The 23,471-nt window shown below is 40.3% G+C and overlaps 1 protein-coding gene across 1 annotated transcript in view; it reads right to left on the bottom strand.

The window, feature by feature from the left end:
• Positions 1–2,893: 2,893 nt before the first annotated feature.
• The window catches only part of LOC307026441 (uncharacterized protein), a 60,098-nt gene continuing 39,520 nt past the window's right edge, over positions 2,894–23,471 (bottom strand). The window contains exons 24-32 of the mRNA XM_079661828.1: positions 22,936–23,007; positions 21,159–21,194; positions 19,821–19,865; positions 10,125–10,157; positions 8,921–9,076; positions 8,579–8,633; positions 7,293–7,487; positions 5,542–5,619; positions 2,894–5,114 (exon numbers count right to left, since the gene is read on the bottom strand). Of these exons, the coding sequence (XP_079517954.1) occupies positions 4,927–5,114; positions 5,542–5,619; positions 7,293–7,487; positions 8,579–8,633; positions 8,921–9,076; positions 10,125–10,157; positions 19,821–19,865; positions 21,159–21,194; positions 22,936–23,007 (858 nt within the window). The 3' untranslated portion in view covers positions 2,894–4,926. The remainder of the gene's footprint in view (positions 5,115–5,541; positions 5,620–7,292; positions 7,488–8,578; positions 8,634–8,920; positions 9,077–10,124; positions 10,158–19,820; positions 19,866–21,158; positions 21,195–22,935; positions 23,008–23,471) is intronic.

Raw genomic sequence — 23,471 nt, 5'->3', positions numbered from 1 at the left:
TATATAGGTATGGCCCTACAATATATTATTCAAATATAGCATGATAGGTCTCCTAAAAAAAAAAAAAATAAATAAAATGTAATATTTCTTTTTTTTAAATATTTGTTATATGCCAGATTCCTCCACGTACCACTAGCGGGAGCTGGCGTACCACCAGTGGTACGCGTACCACAGGTTGAGAACCACTGTCCTAGTCAACTCAAATAGTGTTTGTTGAGCAATGCTTGGAATCTGTTAATACATAGTTGAATATTATTATCAACATTATTTATATTTTATTCCCATTCTAACATTAAAAACAAACTGTCTATCTACCTCTCTGGCATTCGTAGCATCATAGCTGTCAGCATGAAGATGGGACCAAGCCGTGAAGAGAATGACTTAGCATGGAATGGGACACAGCGTGAATATAGCTACTAGCTGGGTCTAGAAACTCTATGCTGAGGAATAGGAGTGGGTCTATGGGTACATTTTTGTAGGTTGACATTATTGTAAAGATATTTGTTAAAGTAACAATCCATACTTAAATACTAATGTCCTGGGCCCAGGAGTTCAAAACTTTTAATCTCAATCAGATCCGATCCGATTTTGAAATCCCATTTTTTGTGATCCAGGATCAGACAAGTCGGCCAGATTTTGTGCCTGGAGTTCAAAGCAATTCAGGATAGGATCACCCTGGTCCAGATTACGATTGTTCAAGATGACTAGATCCTGAATATCAGTGCTTTAATCCTACCGATCGCCATCTAGTGGACATGAAAAATAATACAAGGAAGACAAGAGACCACATTGCAGAGATATCTAATGTCTAATTATATTTTTTTATTTGAAAGGTGATGACAGATGATGGACTTTTTTTTTGTTGAAGATATTTTTACTTTAATCTAAATTACATTTGTGATTGACAATCTTTGCTGTGATACTTTTATGAGCATAAACATTTATGTCATCAACATTTGGTTGAAAACAAAATAGGCCACCACAAACGTGAGCAAACATGGGAAAAATAAAATGTATTTCCCATGAAGGCTAAAAAGTGTGTATTATTTCAGTTAACAAACTTTGCCATCTTATTTAAATTGAAACATATTTTAAAATAAATGGTACAGTACATTTTGCTCTGGTAATCCACTGGAAATCCACCCCTCTGGTGGGATCAGGGTAATCCAGTTTTTTGGGATCAAACTGATCCCAATCCTGTGTTGTCGGTTTGAACTACCCGTTTTGAAGGTTTGATCCAGATTAAAGCTTTGATTGGATTTCCTGATCTGATCGGATATCAAAGTCATCCTAATCCTGTTTTTTGGTTTTGAACTCCCCAAAATCCAAATCTGATCTGATCAGATAGGGATTAAAAGTTTTGAACTCCTGGGCCCTGCATATCAGGAAAGAGAATGTACCTTTATGTGTCCTGCTGCTTTAAGTTACTCTAATAAGTGGCATTAAACAACTGAATATCATTTATATTAGTTTCAAGAAGAAAAATAAATCTCATGAACAATGAAAACATGAATATAAAGTTAAAGGTTTTCATATTCAAACAACCAAAAAAAACATAAGTGGTTTATACTGTATAACCAATTGCTCAACAAACAGGGCACAGGGTAGGATGACTTGATCAGAGTAGGATATATGATAAAGTAAATAGAGAAGTATACAGAATGAAGTGCACAGAATCAACACACTCTCACTCCCTAAGCGTCCAGGAGCGACGCTTGATCAGGGTCCCGTGGCCTCCAGTTGTGACGCGCCGAGGCTCCTTCAGCTTCATAAACGGACGCAAAGAGCTTTCAACTGATTGCAATGTATTCCCATCGGCGGCGGTATTTGACGCTTAGGGAAGCACCGCATCCATTTATGTCGGCAGCTCTTAAAGGCAATGTGAACTTCCATTCCCATTGGATAACGGAGAATTGTACACACGGAAGTAAGTATTCCCCTTACTGTCGATTGATTTGACAGTGATATCTGCACTACTCATCGACTCAAAAACACCAGATTACCTTTAACTCACCAAAGGCAGATTAAAAACAGATGGCATAATTAAGTCTTCTAGTTCAGGTCAAGTTTAAAAAAAGAAAGATCCTATAATTGTATTTCTTTAGTACTTTCCCCAGAGGATGGACTTTGATCATTTGAATGAACCAATGCTTTTATGGGAGTATCTGGGGAATACGTACACTACTGGACAGTCTCTATGAATAGCAAAATCATTAATGTTTCATCAAACTATTTATAGTTTAGGCATTTCATAAAGGCGGCAGCCTCTACAGTATGTGTTGCTATATACAGCCTGAGATTTCTTTTATTTTTTCTTTTATAAACCTTTTAAATGTAAGTGACATAATGGTTGCAAACATTTAAATGTAAAAGTAAGCAATACACATAATTTGGCAGCATACAATAAAGTCATTTAATATTTTTAGCAATAAGCAGTAGGATTGTCACACTTAAATCATAACTCTTCCAGTAGGACTGTATTTGCTTGACACATGCCTGAATTCTTCCTACTTTTTAAGACTTGAATGATAACATGTGGCTTGCTTCTCTTACAGATTCTTTAAACCTGTCAAGCTTATTTTGGCAAGTCCAAAATTACAGTTTGAGAGCAACAAGTCTGGAAATAGCCACTCTGAAGACTAAACCCTAGAGAGAGGTGCTAACCCGTTTGTTCCTCTACAAGGCCTTTGGAAGAGTTCCAAGTCTTTGACATGTAAGTCTTATCAGTCCTCACCATACATGGAGTGCCCCTTTTCTTGAGAAACTGGGACTAAAGCAATTTAGCACATAACCACCAACACTTTCCATAAATGGTGATGGAAAAACAGACTTTTGAATTTGTGAAAATAAAAACTAACCACATCGTGTCTTCATTCTTGTAAACAGACTGTTTTATTATTTATAAAAAATGTACATAGACCTGTTCTTACTTATGTGGCATTTCTGCCAACACAGAGCTTCAATGAATCCCTTTTGTAAATTTGCTTAAGAGGACCATATCATTGTGCCTGTAGTTTTCATTTGACTCGTTGAAAACAGAGAAATGTAAAATACTCTGAATGAGTTGAGTCTTTAAGCATTGATAACAATTTCAAAAAATACATCAGTTTGGTCACATTGTGGGCCAACTGTATAATTTTACTAAAGTAAACATATGCAAATAATAGTCATAGTTGGTCCTATCATACTGAAAAACAAGTAGGAAAAGCAGTTGAATGAACAAAATACAACTAGGAAATCTTTTTTTTTTTCAAGCAAGATTGGATCTATACAACCTTCCAGGCAGCCAATCATATTTCAGGACACTGCACAGAGCTACAGCAACAAGTACAGGCCACAGATGAGTCTTAATTATGGGGTGCTATTTGGTGACATATGCGCTGTGTCAGAAATGTTTGTTCACTCAGTCACTTCTCCCCAAATACCCAATGGTTTAGTCAATATAAAGCAGCAAATTGACATTTACGACACTTACAAATCATCATAGTTTATCCTCATCATTACATGTTAATAGTTGTACAACCATAATTATTACAACAACAAAAAATGCGATGCATTGCATTCTGGGATGTTAGCATAAAGTACTGACCAAGTTGAAGATAAAACAAAAATAATTGAAGATAAAAACAAAAATAAAAAAAACTGTAAGCCTAGAATAAATTGCTTTTAAGATCACTGTTTGATCATTCAATGTAAAACACACACAGGAGCAATGCAAATATAAGTCTATAATATTGGCTTAATAACAAAACAAATATGATTGGACAAGATATACAGTAACATGTTTCTTACAATGTCTCACAGTGATGGATTACATAACTCCTGGTGCTCCATAAATAATAGGTCATAGAATATTCTTTTTCAACCAGAATGCTGTCATTTCTCATATATTTATTAACTTTAAGGTTGCATGATTACTTTTTGCAAGGTAATCATGTGAAAATTGTGTGTCCTGTTCTTTCATTGTGACTTTTCCAAATGGATTTTTAGGGAGTGTACTGTACTTTTTACATAATTTGAAGATAATAATTTCTCTTGGTCAGATCTGCACTGAAGGAGGGAATAATATCTCACTGGTTGATATGGACCTCTTTTGATGAAGCCAATTGGATCCACAGCCTTCAAGCACAGCATGAGTGTTATCTACTTCTGTCATAGTATACGGTTATATGCAGTTTTAATATGACTCATATTCTGGAATAAATTGATAATTATTCATTAATTAAGGAACACTTCACATACTGAAATTCTACTGCATGGGTTCTGAGTAGAATGCATCATATGATTTGCCCCATTAGCTCACACAGGAGGGCAAAAGGTCCTTTCATCCTTTTTAAAATACACTTTCATCATTATTTTATCATTTTATCATTTATATATTTTGTTTAGGAAATGTGTCTGTGTGTTGTTTGCATTGGAATGAAATGGGAAGAGGGATTAATCCAAAGTATTAACAAAACCTTCAGTAACATTGACTTAAACATAGAGTAAAAGAGGAGGTAGCTATTCATAAAGTTATTTCAAATCCTAGTTGTCCTGCTATTGACACAAAAACAACACAACTTAGTTATAAAAATCTTGGTGCTTACCTGACTTACTTAGAATGAAACCCCACTTTCGTAAGCTGCTTTTCAAACTTGGCAAGAATAAATTAGCCATGTAAGTCTGGTATCACAGTAAGAAACTGTCGGTTGCTAGCGTGCTGACTGTCTTTGATCATGAATTTCATAATCAAGAATTGATGCCCTGCCTATTTCACTTTAACTCAACTAATGAGGTTATTTCTGCCTCCAGTGCAGCTGATATCCACACGCACACTTTGTCATAAAGTAGTCAACAGTCATACACATCTCTGTAAAACAGTGATACAGTAAATTCTCGAAACACCCTGTGTTCAATAGCATCCTCTCCCCTGCTTCTTAGTCATCAGATGTTGGGTCCTTTGCTGTAATGTTCCCTGAGGTTGTAGTTTTGATAACACATGGAAACATCACAAACCCCTGGAAGTCCTGGATTGCCCCGTTTACCAAGAACTCCTGGAGGCCCTGGTTTTCCAGGAATTCCCTCATTTCCTGGATGGCCGATTCCATCAAAGCCACGTGGACCCTGAATTCCTGCAGTGATAAAGAAAGCTAAAAAACGGCTGTAACTGGTACTTCTGCCTCATTTATGGCAAGAGAGCTCCATTAAATGAGGTCATAGTTCTTGCTCTATTAACTAAAAATAGCACATGCTGGATCATAAATTACATCTACTCATGAATTAATAAGCTATTATAGCTTCCAGAGAAATTCAGCACTCACTGTCTGTACACCCCACCTACTGAGCTGTCACTTAGAGATCTCATTGAAAATTAAGTAAAAACAGGATCCACCCACATAATCATTAAAAATGTAACAGAGGAAACAGCCTTGATGCACTTAAGTTAAAAATTCACGGATTGGAAATGCCAAATGTCAGAACACCCTGGTAAAGTTGCGGAAATAACTTAATGGGTGAAGACATTTTAAAGACAAAAAAGAAAAAGGGTTTTTTGCATACCTTGCTGTCCAGGTGGTCCTGGAGGTCCAATGTAACCTTCACCTTTGCCGCCTTTAAGCCCTCTTGGTCCCAGGTCACCTGAGGGAAATAATATATATGCTTTGAAACCTTACATGAAAGCTTTTTAAAAAATGAGCTTTGAGAAACCAAAAGGCTATTATCCCTCTAAAGCAGCTATTTCCAATCCTTGACTGCGGGATTTTATTAAAAAATAACACTACAGCAATTTATTTCACCGACTGATTTATTCAACCCTATTATCCCAAATAATTTTTTGGATTAAAGTTACCTCCATTGTGGACAAAGAAGGTTCGGTTTTACATTGTTATCGGAAAAAGTATTTGTCATAGATTTAAAGAATTGTGAAATCATGGGTGGCTCAAAATTCTCTGCAGGATATAACGTGACTAGAAGAGTCTACAGCCAAGCCCTGGGGAGCTGTAGTAGCCCTAACAGTGCTTTAAACTAAATACGGATATAATGCTCACAATGACAAAGCAATTATGATGATGTTAAGCAGATTACAATGTCCACGATCCCAATTTAGCTTGTTATCATGCTATCATTTGCTAATTAGTTGTACACACAAACTGCAGCTGAGGCTGATAGAACTGTCATTCATTATGCAGGTGATGGTTGTAAACCAAAGTGTTGTAAACATTAAAAGTTCAATCTGATGGCCCTGAATGAACAGTTATGGAGTTCTTATAGTGATTACAATTCATCCTTAGGGAATATCTTTACTAAATTATATTGCAAGGGTACTCTCAATGCAAACTGAAAATCTCCTAATGACTCAAACAAATTAATCATCTAAAACCCTGAATATATTTACCAAATATATACTGTATACAGTACTAGATGTTAATATATTTACAGAAAAAGTATATACAAAATATTGTTGGTTAATACATTTGATTTGCTGGTCAGGAAAAGTCAGGTAAATAGCAAAACAAATAGGATTTTGTCTTCGGACCAAAGTCATGGACTGACAGAAAGACCAATCAGCATTGCCATCCCCAGAGCAGTCAGAATGGAAGAAAAAGCCCCATATCCAGTTTTATTCCCTAGTGTCATTATAGAAGCTCCAATTGCTGGATCCTTCACTTTCCATAATCCATCTTGATAGGGTGTTTTAGTAGACCTTCCAAGGATGGTACATTTTCACCTCTTTCTAACTTCAAAATGCTTCCAATTTGAGATATTTTCAGTAAACCTCTCATCTTCAAGTCCAGCTTTCAGTCGCTTCCCTTGGTGTTTTCAGCCAGGCTGATACCTCTGAAGTGGCTGTTCCCCTGAAGTCACCAGTTTACATGGAACAAAGCAGCGGTGTGGTACAGTTTGGCATCTTTCACGGCTGATTAGCCACTCCCTGTCTTGAAGTGGTTATAAATCAAAGACAGCTCTCTGAGATGTGTTTGTATTCAGTTGTTGTCTTTTGCTCTGCTGACTTTCACTGATGTTCGCTTGTTTAATGATCTTGTTTTATGGGGTACAGTGAACATCAACACATCCAATTTACTAGTCGTTGACACTGTTTAGATTTTAATCGTTGATGAAAGCAGCAGTTCATTTTGTTGTAGCTCTTTTACAAAGTTGTGTTGTGTTCATAGTTTTGGTTTTAATTAGGGTAGAGAAAATGATTAAAATATTTGTGTCACTGTTATAGATAGTGGAACCACTGGGGCATTGAATACAGAAAACATAAACCATGTTGATTTTTCCCTTTATAACATTATGGTTGATATTACCTTTAAGGCCTAAAGGACCGTGCATTCCAGGAGGCCCTGGGTACCCGGGATTTCCACCTCTGCCAGGGTAGCCTTGAGTTCCCATTGAGCCTTTGGGTCCTTGTGCTCCAGGCTCGCCCGGGGTCCCCTTAACACTCTGGCAGGGTTCACACTTGGCTTGGGGGACCAGGCTCTGGAGCAGTGATGGAAGATGATCTGATTGGCACAGCCAAAATGTGCTGAGTTATCCATTTGGATATCAAATATTTTGTGAAAATTGCTTTCATAGCTGGCCTAAGCACATTCAGAGTATGAATATATCCTACAATGGTGTAATGATTGACATACTCATTTCTGTTTAGTATTCAAAGAAATCATGGAGATTTAGAGATTCTCAGGACTCTGTTAGTTCCGTGCAATCGGTAGTAAATCATGTTTGCTGCAGAGAACTTGAGTGCTTTCCAGTCAGCAAATTATGCTGCCTCCAATCATTGCTCCCATGACCCTGAAATTGGTCAAGGTTGACCATCATAGCGGAAGATCCAATTAGAGCTCAGACAATAAATTGACTAATATGTCACTCGATATTCCTAGCATCACTGCAAACTTTGTAAACTAGCTGTAGAGAGAGCAATAAAGTCAACATGATCATATCTTGTTTATATAATGAAAATTACTTTTTCTACTGTAACTTTGCCGCATTTTTCTTCTTCAGATGAAGGGCTTTATCAAATTCATCTTTCAACATATAGGCAAAGTGAGAGGGTTCAAATATTTGTCTTGCACATATAGCTGCAGCTAAATGCAACTGTCCCCATCAACAAACCAATAACATAATTGGATTACCAGTTATTACAATATTGTATCTATATTACTATGGGTTTCGACCTATTGCATCATTGTTGTGAGGACTTAAGATGCATTGAATTACTGAGGGAAGCGGGTAGGCATGTTAAAATCGAAAGCACCCATAGTTTTGCTTGACTTAGAATGCAACCACTAAATTACTGATTTACAATTACATTCAGATTCTTGTCAAAAAAGTGAAATAACTTAATAAATCCATTATTATGATGGGTTATTTTACATTGTGCAACTTTTTCAAGAGAGAGTTATTACTTAAATGTTTTACCAGATACCTTTTTAACCCTATTATCTTATAATCAGTGTAAATTAAAGAAAGCAATTGTGTGAATTGTGCAACTCTACTCTTAACAGCATTTGATGTGTGCTAGGAGGGAATTTGAGACCCAAGCTTTTATACTGTGGATCTCAGCAAAATGACATAAAAGCAAACAGATACTTACTACGCAGAACATCAGTGCAGAGCTTCAGAAGATGTTCATCTGAGGGAGGCTTGCCCTGTAGCACACAATTACACTTTGATTCAGCCGTATCCACTATGGGAGTGGGAAAACAGGCTCAACCTGTGATTGAATGTGCCTGCAGATCTACAGGATCTTATCAACGCTCCATTATCTGTATTCACAGAGCCCACACACACTGACAGCAATGCTACCATTACTCCCAGAGCTAACTCACCCAATCCATAGAGAAAATGACTGACTGTGTCTTTCTGTCTACTTTTCTTTGCTTTTATTTTGTTTTTTTTCTGCTCAGAGGATACGGTCGGGAGGAGTTTTACTCACAGGTTTCCCTGGATATCCTGGTTGGCCTGGTTGGCCCGGCAACCCGTCCTGTCCAGTAAATCCCCTGGGACCAACAGAACCCATGTGGCCCATGTGGCCCATGTCCCCTTTCTTCCCTTCAGTTCCCCTATGGCCTAAGTCACCCTTGAATCCTGTCTGAAGAAACAAGAGAGATGACACAAGATCAGAAATTAAAAAGAAAAAGGCTGAAATTGGCTTATTTTGTAATAATTACAGTATAATATATTATTCATAATGATCAATAAACAGTAAGTTCAGCCCTGCCGCGGAGCATTGTTCCAACATTGCTTAACTACCATAATAAGGAAGGTGGCGAAATCAAAAGCAAATGTTTAAGGAATGATTGAAACAGTGTGTTAGTTTGCTCCAATATGAGTTGCAACCATTAGCTTGTCCAGCTAAAGCTACTGCAAAGTAATGTTAAGTTTTTTTGATGTTACAGTCTGTGTAACTACGAAGGAGAATATAATTTACAATTTTACATGGAGGGTGATGATGTGTTACAGTTAACACAAATAACAATATTTGTATAACAAGCACATCTACTATGTAGAGTTTTCCAACTGCGTGGAATAGTGGACAGTGGCTATGTCCTGTGTTGCAGTCACATGATGATATGTAGCTTTAGCCTTTGTTAGCACAGTCCCTGTATACCAAATGCATATTAAAAACAAATTTGAAAGGAGTCTCGTTTTAAAACGATTAAGCCTAGAACAATTAAAGGTTAGAAGACAGCAGTTAGCTCAGTTAGCTTATTTCTCTAGAGAATAAACATTTCAGTCGTTATTTCAGAGAAGCTGCCTTCATCTGGTTACAAGCACCCATTGTTTCAAGAAATAAGACATAAAAGTACATCTGCCGACTAATTATTCGAAACAAATGTACCATGCCGAAATGGAAATCTTGACAGGTTTAACAGTAAATATGGGCACTAGGGAGGCTATATCTCCATCAATTGGGATTCTGTAGACAGTACTGTAAGTGTTTGATATTGCAGTTGATGCGCCTTTAGAAAAGAAGCCTTTTGTGATGTATATTTTGCCCGGGGGCCAGATTTCCCAAGGCCTGGAGGTATTGCCTAGTCTTCTATAGCAGCCGTGTAGCCTTGACAGGGCTTTCCACTGTGCTGCAGAATAAGACAGAATGGATTATATCTAATACAGCGAAGTCTAATTCGACAAACCTCTCCTTTCCTTCCCATGGGTCCCACTTCGCCCTGATGGAAGAAAGAAAAGAGAGCAGGAAGGGTGGGGAGGCAAAGAGAAGAGGGGGAAATAGAGAGAGACAGTTAGAAACTTCAGTTTACATATCAAAGGCTGAGTTAGTATGTCAGAAAAGCTACGCTTGCTGCTATGCATTGCTGATGCAGAACCATACTCTTTTCTGTCAAAACCCGTGGCTTACAAAACATTTTAGATTGGTTATTGAAATGCATTCTCCAAAGTTTTTTTTTGTTGCTAAAAAAGGCTCTGGATATGTTCTGCTTTCCTATATAGGCTTCCTGTTTTCCATCCACACGCTCTTCTTTACTGGTAAGTGATTTCAGCCATCTTAATGCTGTAGGGGACAAATAAGCCAGTGTCATATCAGTTCACTGAGTAAGTACACGGTAAACACTTGACTATCATTGGGAATACTTTTAAAAGTAAATTCAATGCCCACAGGACAGATGCACTGCTCTGCCCTTGCATGAAGGCCCAGTCAAACAAACAGGATGCCATTTTTTGTGAACTGAGACATAATGGGACATCAATAACACAAAACTGAAATGAAGCTGAGTGATTGAACAAGGGGAAGGTTCAGCTTCATGCAAATGTTCTCTTATGAACAGGATACAACTGAATTATTCCATACTGAAGCACTACGTTTTTGCTATTGTATTGCAACTGAGCAAAATAACTTTAAAGAAAAAGAGAAAGTTATACAAAAAATGAATACGTCATTTTGTTGGGAGCAGCAGCCTCCCAGTTCCCTATACTATCATTTTAACAAGCTACCAGGACATGAATACTAACAACAATGCAACGCAACTACTGGCAACATCACACAATTACTGGCACTTTTGAACTCAGTATGTAAATGACATGCTAAACATAAACAGTGCAACAGAAGGCTTCAAGCTTTTTGGTGATGAGACGGCCTGCATCTTTTGGTCACATTTAATGACACTGTGAAGTTGAACATACACTTGTTAGGAATAATGGCCATTTTCTCTCCCCATGTGAGTCCAGTGGCCTTATGTTGCATTCAAAACAACGCAGACCTAAAACAAAACTTATTTTAGGAAAGGTATACATGAATGAAACACACCATTAAAATGTAGAAATTCTATTTAGGGCAAATCCATCTACCCTGATTTATTTTGCAGTTCTGATGGCACACAAACAATGGAAGCTCACATTTTAAATGGTAAACCATCAACTAAAAGGCAAACTAAATGATATGTTCTTGTATTTCAAGATATGTTTCCAACATTTAGGTAGAAGTTTAAGATTAACAATCTCTAACAAAACTATCCTCTCTGCACAAAAGTATTTGAAGACGGTGCCACAATCGCCAAAACATTTTGGAGACAGCACTGCTGAGACTTTATTTGTGTGTCCTCCATACAAAGAAACGAGGGGTTACGTATGGTAACCCTTGTTATATAAACACAGGCGGAGCCCTCTCCTGGACTCTATGGGTACTACCTTATCATGCAAGCATTCACCTACTGAGAATTCTATAGACGTAGCCGACCCCGGGGCGGGCCTACCTGAATGCGTGCACAAGCCCTACCGTATATAAGGCGGCCACGCCTCCCATTCCCGTCATCCTACACTTCTCTTCAGCGAGCAGCATAGGACAGACAGGGCCCCTGAGTAGAGGCCTCCGCCTTTGTTTATATAACAAGGGTTATACACAGGCTCCGATGTATACACATGCTGTCGTCCCACAACAACACTGGGTCACGTCCCCCGGGGCCGGGAGCCCGTGGAAAAACATAAGCGCATTACGCCAGGGGAGGGGGTCAGATGCCCACTGACCCAGAGCCCCCCTCCCTCCTCACCAGTCCTGCGTTGCCCCAGCAAGCACAGACGATGAAAAGGAGCCAGACATGTCCAGGAGATAAAACATTATGAAGGGGCCTGGCGTTGACCAAGACGCCGCCGTGCATATGTCCTCCACACTCACGTCATTAAATAAGGCTGTTGACACACTGTTGTGCACGGACCCCCGTGGGGAAGGCTCTCCCTGCCTGTCCGTAGGCATGTGCAATGCCAGGCGTTTCTTGGACAGGGCTTTCCCGATCACCCCGCCCCCAAAGCACACAAACAGCTGTTTAGTGCATCTAAGGGCAGCCGTGCACTCCACATAATACGCTAGTGCACGCACCGGGCTGAGGAGGTGCAATTTAGCCTCCCTCTTCCCACCACGTGGAAGATTAAAGCCCCCCAACTGAATAGCCCTCGACCTGAACGCACTCCTTAGGCTCTTGGGCAAAAAGGAGGGGTTCGGTCTGAGTGTCGCCCCGCTCTGGTCACCCCGGATCACCAAGCAACTCGGGTGCACCGATAGAGCGGTTAACTCGGACACTCTCTTGGCTGACTTTAAGGCAAGTGGCAATGCTGTCTTCCATGACAGTGCTTTCAGGGAGGAGAGCTCCATAGGCTCAAATGGTTCTGAGACCAGAGCCTCGAGGACCAGCGGCAGGTCCCAGTGCGGGGCAGAGGCGTGCACTACTGGGCGCAGCCTCCTGACCCCCCGTAAAAACTGCAACATTAGTGGCTGAGAAATGGCTGACCTGCCGTCAATCCCTCATGGCAGGACGAGATGGCTGCCACACTGTCCACCAGTAACTGTAAGAAGGATAAAATAGAGCCCAACTCACAAGATAGCGGCTCTATTCTCCGCTCCTCACACCATCGCAGGAATCCCAGCCACTTCGGCCTGTAACAGGCTGTGGTGGATCCCGCTCTAGCTGCCTGGATAGACTGAATAACACTATCAGACAATCCACCCTGTCTCAGCCTGTCCCTCTCAGGAGCCAGGCCCAGAGTGGGTAACGCTCCGATTGCACCTGCCTCTTGAGACATCGCCTCCCCGAACTGGGGAACCGCCTAGGGCTGGCCCACCTTCATCTGTGTCATCCCCGAGTACCACGGAGCCCTGACACGACAGGGAGAATGAGACGCAGCGGTGGAAAAAGGGGGGGTTACGCTCAAAGCCATGGAGAACCACAGGGCACAGTGGCTGTTGCGCCGACTGGCGAACAGATCCACCTCTGCTGTCCCGAACCGGGCCCAGATCTGCTTCACCACCTCCGGGTGAAGCGCCCACTCGTCTGGCAGGGGGCCGCCCCTCGACATGAGGTCGGACCCCCCTGTTCTCCGGACCCGGAATGTGGAGGGCTCTCAGAAATAACACCACCTCTGAAGCCCATAACCACAGTTTCTCCGCTGTGGTCAACAAAGCGGTGGAGCGGACTCCGCCCTGCCTGTTGATATATGCCACTGTGGTTCTGTTGTCGCTCCTGACCATTATATGCCTCCCCCGAATTAAGAGTTTGAAATGCTGGAGGACCAACACTACTGCCCATAGCTCTAGGAGGTTGCTGTGCCGTGTTTCTGTTAGAGACCAGCGCCAACCTATAGATCCCTTAAGGCAGGCCTCTCCCCATCCTGTTCTCTGTGAACACTGTGATGTACGAGGTCACCCGTCCCAGTGGAGACCCCCTCCGGAGGAGATCCGGGGACCCCCAGAACCGGAGGTTGCCCTCCACTGACGGAGGGATGGTCACCAGACGTCGTTTGTGTCCCTTGGGATCTAAACGCAGGCTGGAGAACCACCTCTGCAGGCGGTGCATATGCAGTAACCTGAGCGGGACCACAACGTGAGCAGCCGCCATGAGACCCAGAGTCTATATGCCAGTTAAAGCTGTCACTGTTGCCCCCTGTCGCAGCCTGCGACCCGCCCGAACCGGGATGCACGCCTGCTCTCTGACAGGGTGGCGTGCAGCGCGCCTGCATCGAGCACCACTCCCAAATAAAATGCCTGTTGGTGAGGTATGGGGGTGCTCTTTTCCAAATTGATCGCAAAGCCCAACTCGGTTAGGTGTAGGACCAATTGTGCTGTGCAAAACATTGCCTGTTCCCTGGACTTGGCCATGACTATGAGGTCATCCAGGTAAAAGAAAACTCTCATGCCATGGACGTGCAGCGACTGGAGTGCAGTGGCCACACATTTGCTGAACGTGCGTGGGGATAGGGAGTAGTCGAACGGTAACCTGTTGTACTCGTAGGCTACCCCCTGGAAGGCAAAACGCAAATACCTTCTGTGCTTTGGAGAAATGTTGACATGAAAGTAAGCGTCCTTCAGGTCGATGGTTGTGAACCAATCGCCTGGCTGCACCAATGTGGAGATTAAGGCTGCGAAGATCCAGAATGGGCCTGAATTCTCCTGTCTTTCTGGGAACCAGGAAGTATGATAACTCTTTCTTCTTCAAACGTCTTCAGGTCTTCAGGTCTACATCAGTTTGTCACAGTCAGCCATGGTTTTTGTTTACGTTTGGCATTGTGCACCTGGAACGCTTGGAGGTCAGAGGTTGAAAATCACAACTGGGAAAATAACGACCCTCGAGTTGTGTGGAACACAGCGTTATATCTCTTTTTTAGCCCAATTCCCACTCTTGTGCCTTTGGATGCTCTGTCTTACCATTTTCAAGAAGTAAGACTCTTCATTTATCCTTTACTCTGACTGACTGCCAACCAGTCTACACAGCATGTCAGTCTGCTGTAATCCATCCTGTGCCAAAACCTCTAGAAATGTAGTTCTGATTCTGAATTTCCTTCTATAACATTATTTGCATATAATTAGAATGAACTGTCAATCTTGACTTTAAAGTCAACAAGTATGTATGTTAAATCCTAGGAGTTCATAGAAAGTCAAAAAGTTTGCATATTTAAATATTGAGTTCCATTGCAACTGAGCAAACTCAATATGCTGGGATGGTATTGCAGACTAACAGAACATTGGCTTTTTCAATCTGTAATAAACTCCAAGCAACCCTAGTGTACGGGTCATCGCGAAAAATTGAGTTATGTTCTCTGCAATCTGAATGCCACATTACTTCCCAGGAGAAGACAAGCGATGATAAGGAGGTAAACCAGGAAAACAGAACATAGCCTCTGCCGAACTGCAGTGCAGTCATATTTATTATACCCAGTAAGTATTAGGAAGTCAGTCTGAAGACAAAAATATGTCCTATTCTTTTCAGCAGCAACACACTTGTGATTCACCGCTGATGCATTTAGCCTTGAGAGTGTGTCACTTGGAGGCTGGGCTGCTCTCAGCACTGTATTTCTCAATATGCAGCTTAATGTTCACACTCTGTAATTCCTCAATCGTTGTATCCGTCTCAAGTGTCACAGACAGGACAACACAACTTTGTCTCTACAGGATGCAATATTGCTACTGCTGCACACACACACACACACACACACACACACACACACACACACACACACACACACACACACACACACACACACACACACACACACACACACACACACACACACACACACACACACACACACACACACACACACACACTAGCTCCTCTGAATGGATTAATTGTCTTTGCCCTATCTAGGAACGTGAAGATCGATGCCTAAGTAATCGATACTTACCGATCAATTCCTAAATGCTACCCATTTGGTATCGTTCCTATTAAAACATAAATTACAAAGCTTTGTTTGGAAGCCGGAAATTGCAAATCACACATCAATTTATTTGCTTATTACCAATAATTGACGAGGATAGATAGGTTATCTTTGAACAAGAGAGGGAAGATAACAATTAATGCTCTCTATCCAAAGGTAATAAAATCTGCATACCAGCACATAACCTATTTACATGATATAGGCCTTGGTTGTAGCTTAAAAAACTTAAAAGTTGTGATTCTAGGTGAGTCACTGCATCTGACATATGGCAGATGTAAATACAGCCTATCTACCAATTGGATAAAATATAAAAGTCAGCCGAATTAGTGTTGATCCTGCAACGAGACGTATTGTGTGAAAATAAATCTAAGATGTTGTTTAATTGCTGATATATTTATGATCCACGTCACGTTTTCAGTGTTGGCGGCAGTTCTTCCTGTTTGTCTAGAAGTCTTCTGTTAAGTGCTCTATAAATAGAGAACGACAGCAGATATGTAATATTTAATGCAGCCGAACCGTGTATTACAATGCCGTTATGTGATGAATTTCAAAGAGAAAAGCAAGCACACTCGGAATAAAGTATTATTTTATTTTTAAAAAATGTTTTTCGGATTTCACATCGCATAAACACCAAATCCCAACCATCCAAATCACCGAGCTGAGGATCTTGCCTACGTCTGTTTCCGGTATTGTTTTTGACAGATGTATTTTGTTATACACACAGTCCTTCACATTTACATTTTAATTTACATTAAAGTATTTCGTGAGGCCTTCTAAAATGTTTTTAAATATAACTACGGTTCTAGTTGAAGAGTTTGTAAATGAACATGAAGCCAAGTTGTTGCCTGGCAACGCAATCGCACAACGTCACGTCCGTTAATTCCACAACCGCACGCATGGATTAACATCGATTTAATACATTAATGTAGCCGTTGTTTCTGCTAAAAGAGGTGTCGACTAGCTGGGGCAACAAGAAAATCGGTGAAATCGAGTGTGACTATTACAAAATAAATCATTATTATATTAATATTGACAATAACAACCGACCGTCGTGGTACAGCATTTGCTTGGCATTTCTGGGTATTTGGGCCATGTTAACAATACCGTGTGACTGTCATGTTTGAAGGGACGAAATCATGACATCTTCAATGTCTCCCAGCATGGTAAATCGTCACATGTTCACATCTTGCCATGACACCGGGTTGGTTACAGTAGATAATGACACGGGTGGACTAAAGGTCAATGATGTAGCTGCTTCCTTCTCAGGGTCATGGTATTTTTTCATGCTGCCTTATTGTCAGACTGCCATGTTACTGGGAGACTAGATAGAAGAGAGTCTTTGTTAATATAAATGTAAACTTTTTCTTTAATTTTTTGACCATTCAGACTGCATGCTGTGAAAAACAGCTCTCTGAACTTGCTAGCTTGCTAACTATAAGCCACAATTAATACATTTATCACAATCAGATAGCAGCTGTGTTAGCTCAATCGCTAATTGGACATGCCATCCCTTTAGTTTATTAACAAAATGTATCTGTGTGTCAAACGGTCTTAAAACATCTAACCTTCTCTTTAGTGAAGCAGTCTACTCTGCAAAGTAAATTGGCAATTCCTTGATTGAAAAATGTCCCTGTTACCAGTGACAACTGTTGCCAGTCTCTGATATGTGCTTATGCCTTCCTATTGTCAGATATGTTTGCCTGTTTCCGAATGCCTTGAAATTGCTACCTGTAAGTGTAAACTGATTATTGATTTTAAGTTAAACACCTGTAATTCAGCCTTCCCTGTCTGAGCTTCTGTCATCGGGTCCTTTTCACTGTTGCCAAGACTCTAAACCATGACACTATGATCCTCACGGTTGTTCTAAGGATGAATCTAAAGACCGAAGGCGGGCAGTGCCATGAGGGCTCTGAGACTCTGGAACAACTTCCCTAAAGAGATTAGCTCGGCTTAGTCATTTATCTAATTATGTGTCCCTGCTGAAAGTTTACTTTTCAGAAAACAGTACATTTTATTTGATTTTATGATTTTATATTACTCTCTGGAGCTTCCGTGCGGTTTCATACTTTCTTTTTTCTCTTGTCCCTTCTCATTTAGTCAGTTTTAGCCTGTCCTATATTACTCTGTTCTTCTATTTATCTGCACTGTATTCTGTTTCGACTTTTATTGCATTTTTATGTTTTTTTATTTGCTGTCTGACTTTAATCTTGTAAAGCACCCTGTAAAATCACTTTCAGAGAGGTGCTATATTATTATCGATCAAGTTTATGATGATCATTTCTAGTCTGTGATAAAGTCTTTATGGGGACTTGTATCAGGCTATTTATGATATTAAATACAGACTGACTCCACAAAATTAAAACTCAAGTTTTAACCACAAATTCGCTCCTTGTAAGTGAGGGCTGCCAAGAAATTCCCCCTTATCCTTGTGACCTTGTTGGGACATTTGGTTCTCATAAATGTAAACACACACACACACACACACACACACACACACACACACACACACACACACACACACACACACACACACACACACACACACACACACACACACACACACACACACACACACACACACACACACACACACACACACACACACACACACACACACACACAGTCATATTTTGGAGAAAATGTTTTTTTTGCCTAAATCATCTCTTCTTGATGCTGGCCACCTCTGGTAAAATTGCCTAAACCCTTATTGAAAAGAAAGTGCTGTTCCTACCCTGATAGTATAATGGCCTATGTCAAGAGTGTGACTTAGGCAATATATTTTTAAAAGATAATTGCTTAAGTCACATTGTCTTGTGATTTAGGCAATTTGACAAGCTTTACAAAATGGCTGCTTCAAGAAGAAAGAAAAACTAACAGATAAATTAAGTTATTTTCATGGTTCAGGTCTTGTCCCCTGTTTTTAAGTGATGTTTACTATACTATAGGCTAGGCTATAAATGTTGTGTAGTTATTTAGTCTTTTAATTTCACAATTTGTAGCTACTGTAGCTAATGTAGCTACTGTAGCTCCTTGAAGCTTGCACACATTTCCCTCCGGGACAATAAAGACTCATCTAAAAACGAATATAATCTTTCAAAACTAACGGTTACAATTACAGCATAATTATAAATAAGGAAAATTACATTTTGCGTTTGTCTGTTTTAATTCTTAATATTGTCCTTTTTCCACATTACATTTCCATCTTATTAGGAAAGATTAAATGTGTTTTTAACTGAATTTGGCCAAATAATATTCATTAAATAGCTTTAATGTATTAATGTATAGGACCACAGTGCAATTACAAAAATGTTTTTCACAATGATCACACAGTTGTGACCGTACGCCTACTCCTTTTTGGTAGGAGATGCACTTGACTTTTCAGACACCGATCAGGAATCATCCAGTGAAAATGAGACTGTCGTTAAAGAGGTGGAGCTGCATGTACCAGGCCAAGACCTTCCGAGTCAGGTCCATCAAAGGCTAGGCAAGAATCATTCCTGGCTTTCGGAGAATGAAGAATGGAACAGGCTAGCACGTGTGCAGGTGTGCGTCATATGCGCAAAGCATTGTGGGGATTTTAAGACCGCGGAGTCTACACATGTGCAGCCTAGAAATTTCCAGCAACGAATTACGCCGGCCTCGGTAGAATTCCAAGGATCCTGGACATTGGAACAGTCCTTTGGCGGCACTCAATGACGTAGTATCCTTGAAATAGTGGCTCTGGAGCAGCTTTGCTCGACATTGAGAAACACCCTGAATCAGATGGAGCAGACAATAACCTAGTGGCTGACCCAGCCCCATGGTCTTTCACAGTAATGCGGGAAAGAGAAGTGCACTGTTTTGCCTAAGTCACTTACTCAAGAAGTAATAAGGCCTAAGTCAGGTTTCAAATTGCCTAAGTCACAACAACATGTTCGTAAATTGGCCTAAGTCATCTAATCCTCTTATTTTACACAATTGACAGACAGTGTTATTTGTATGTCAATAGTCATATATTGTCATAACCTTTTTGTGTGAAATAATTAATATATATCATATATTCTATATTTGGTTAAGTTTTTTCTGTTTTTTGAAAAACTTTCAAATATGACTCAAATATGAATAGGCCATTAGTTTAAGAAGGTGACGATAGTCCTTGCTGCCATCGAGTGGAAGCAGTAGGGCTCTACACTTACAGGTACTCCAGGAGTCCCTGGTTCTCCATCTCTGCCCGAGTTCCCCTGCAAAGAGATACATCATGATTAACTGAATGTTTGTGTGAGTTTGTTTACATTTGTGCTGGTATGGCTTCATGTGGTGTGTGCGTGTGTGCAAGGGTGAAATTGAATGTGTGCACAAACGAGTGTGTTGATTTAGCTGTGTGTAATACTGTGTGCTGGTCCATGTCTTCATTCTCTGTGTGTGTGTGTGTGTGTGTGTGTGTGTGTGTGTGTGTGTGTGTGTGTGTGTGTGTGTGTGTGTGTGTGTGTGTGTGTGTGTGTGTGTGTGTGTGTGTGTGTGTGTGTGTGTGTGTGTGTGTGTGTGTGTGTGTGTGTGTGTGTGTGTGTGTGTGTGTGTGTGTGTGTGTATCTGTGAGTGGAGAAAGGTCATGATTACCACTAGCAGCCAATAAGACACACCAAGGGAGAGAGGGGATAGGAATTGGCTAGTAGTGACCTTTAACAGACCACTCTTTTTATTTTATGTGTGGCTTTCCAATTGCTTCCTGCAGAACCGTAACACACTTCTTCTCTCCTTCATTTTATACTGAATCAGAGCATTCATCACATGCTTTGATTGTTCAATTTGTGACTGATGCTCTGGTCACAAAGGTAGAAGTAGAACAAGGCGACATAAGGTGCATGCGATGAGATTGAGGCGTTGATATCTGGAATAGGCCCCATCCCGCTGTGACAGTGAAAAACCAGGTGTAACCAATAGATGTTTAATTGAAAACAAAATAACATATATAAACTGAAGCCCATGAAGCTTTTTTGATGTGTTATGCCATTTTTTCTCTATCCAAATGTTACTGCCTAAACGGTGTATTAGGTCACTGAAAACTGTACTTTTTTAAAACTCCTGTAACTTTTGTAAATCAGTGGCCAGATTGGTTTCAGATTGGTTACTGGCTTGTAAAGTCAAAGTGTGCAAAGTTATCTCCATTGTGAGGCATCAATAATGAGACTACATGCTGCGTGCAACAGCAGTTTAAATGCATAGTAACCTTTACAACAGGAGTTTTTACAGGTTTACGCATACATTTACAGTTACCCTTTACTATATTGAGGATAAGAGGGGATAATTGCTAAGGAGGTCACTTACCGCTACGCTATCCAACACTGTTTAAACAACACAGTTGTGGCAACATTGTAGATTTCTCTCTTTTTTAACAGAAGGAGGAAAACCCATCACAAAAACGCCCATGTATGTGTAGACTCACTGTGCTTCAGACATATTCAATGTTTTTGATACAGGACTGAAAAATGAACATGTGCATATGAGTTTTGAGTAGAAGTGTAAAGAAGACATACCTGGCATCCTTTTGTGGCAGTATCTCCTCTCTCCCCCTAAAAATACACTGAACATGAGAATATGTACAACTTACAGTTATATCATTGTTTTGTTTTGAAACTGGCAGTTAGATCCAGAAGATATCATGCTGTTCGAGGAATTAAAGAAGAAAAATAGCATCAGTGTCCTGTTGACAGCATAGAGAAAACAAAACCTAGCATTTGAATCATACTGATCTGGATTAATTTATTGTATTTATGAGCCTTGGTGTTCTTTTTCTGAAGTGTGAAGGACAACCTTTAACACCATTAAAATGAATCATGTCATCTAAGCAAAAAATGAATAATACATAAACAAGTATTATGTTAAGTTGTCGACATTTCGACAGTACAGCGTGTAAATGTACTCCTGACAGCTAAAGCTATAAATCATTTATAAAGTGCATTGATATCTTGCCAATTGTAGACTTCATTAAGTCATTAAACAAAACCAACCAGGTCATTGGTTTTAATTGGTTCATCTACACTCAGTGGCCACTTTATTGGGTACACCTGTACAATCTCATACAAACCACTTCATCTGTTGTGCCATAAAGTTTACTTTTACGATGCTTATAAAATGTTTGTTTTACTCTGTCAATTAAACGGTATATTTAGCATTGAATTGTGTCTCTAACATTCGGCTCCCTTATGTACATAATTTACAATGTAATTTAGTCTAGTACAACAGCTCTGCATACCAGCGACGTGCAGTCAGGGGAGGCAGAGCCTTTTTAAAGTCAAAATCAGCAAATTTGCCGAGCTCCGCTACAATTACGGGTAGCGATGAGAAGTGAGGCAGGGACGAGCTCTGCCTCTCGTAAGCCCACATTAACTTGCTGGAGCACGGGCACTAATTTAGCGCGGGCACTTATTTTGTGAGCGCGCTCAAGCCAGTTACTGTGGGGTGAGGTGAGGCACAGATGAGCTCTGCCTCACCTCAGAATGTGTCACCCCACAGAAACTGGATGGAAAGCGGGCCCTAAGCGCATGCCTGTTACCATCTCACTGTAGGTCACCAATGTAATGTTTGTAGATCCCTTTATTAAATGTATCCTCGCCATCCATAGTCTCTAAATAACTTATTTAACGTATATATGATATTTAGGCTCGCTGGTCTCATCATATAACGGCAATGAAAAAAGCAGAAGGAGAGGCAGCCATAACCTCTGCCGCACTGAAGGGGGCGCACGTGAGCCCACAGGTTCTTGTTGCTACTGTTATTCTACGCAGAGACGAGACGCAAACAACAAACTAGACTTTTGAAACTAGAGGAAGATAAGGAGGACTTTTACAACAAACTAACGGAGATTGTTGTCCAGAAGGAGAGCATGGACTTAATCTTCAAGTCAAGGTTAGACCACAATTGTAATGAAAATGGGATCTTACTAAGAAAGAACAATCCAATATTTAGATTTTGGGTATCCTTTTGTTGAACGGTCTGTTTAAAATGAATCGAAGCATCCGACTAAAATAGCTTTTGAAAATAACCGAATATTTTGATTAAGGTCAAAATATAATATTTGTAAATCTTACTCAGTGCCTCACCAACCATGAACCTCACCGCACGTAACTGCTGCATACTAAAACCGTAGTAATTAATTTTACCCAATCCTGACATTGCTAACAAAACCTCAACATTATAAACCTCGACAAGGAGTTATTTATGGCAGAGCTGTGTCATTAAATACCATGAGATATCCGGTATAGATAATACATTTCACACTGAATAAATGTTATTATATGAATTGACCCTCACCTTGTGACCTTTGAACCCCGGCAGCCCCATGTCACCCGGCAGACCTGGTAAACCCGAGTCCGCTGTTGAGCCCTGGAAAGGTCAAAGATCATCGATTATCTTAAAATCAATGGCTAGCAGTCGTGAGGTTCATATGTCTTGGCATTCCTCAAACTGGCCATTTATTTCAAAATAGATTGAAAACAATTGCCTGTCTTTGTTTCAAAATCCATCAAGGGAGCAAAAAACTTGAGAGTTTTCGAGGTGTGTTTGTTTATGTATAAGAACGTTTTTGATTCTATCCCCTGTGACAACTTCCCTGGTTAAATATGGGTTTTAAAGATGTTTGATTGAAAGATTTTCAAGCTCCTCTTTACAAACGACTCAGTACTCATTTCCTAAAATTAATAAATGCTTGATGATCCACTTTCAAAAGAATGTAGTTTACCTGCAATTCAGTAGCACAAAAGAAAGACTCAGATTCTCACAATGGTTGACATTTATGGGCATAATTGCTTTAAAAACATGTCACTGAACAAACAAAGAATAGCTGTTAC

The sequence above is a fragment of the Notothenia rossii genome (genome assembly GCF_949606895.1).
Source record: "Notothenia rossii genome assembly, chromosome: 12".
Taxonomy (NCBI): domain Eukaryota; kingdom Metazoa; phylum Chordata; class Actinopteri; order Perciformes; family Nototheniidae; genus Notothenia; species Notothenia rossii.
Note: the sequence above shows the minus strand (reverse complement) of the source record. Positions and strands in the feature narration are given on the sequence as shown.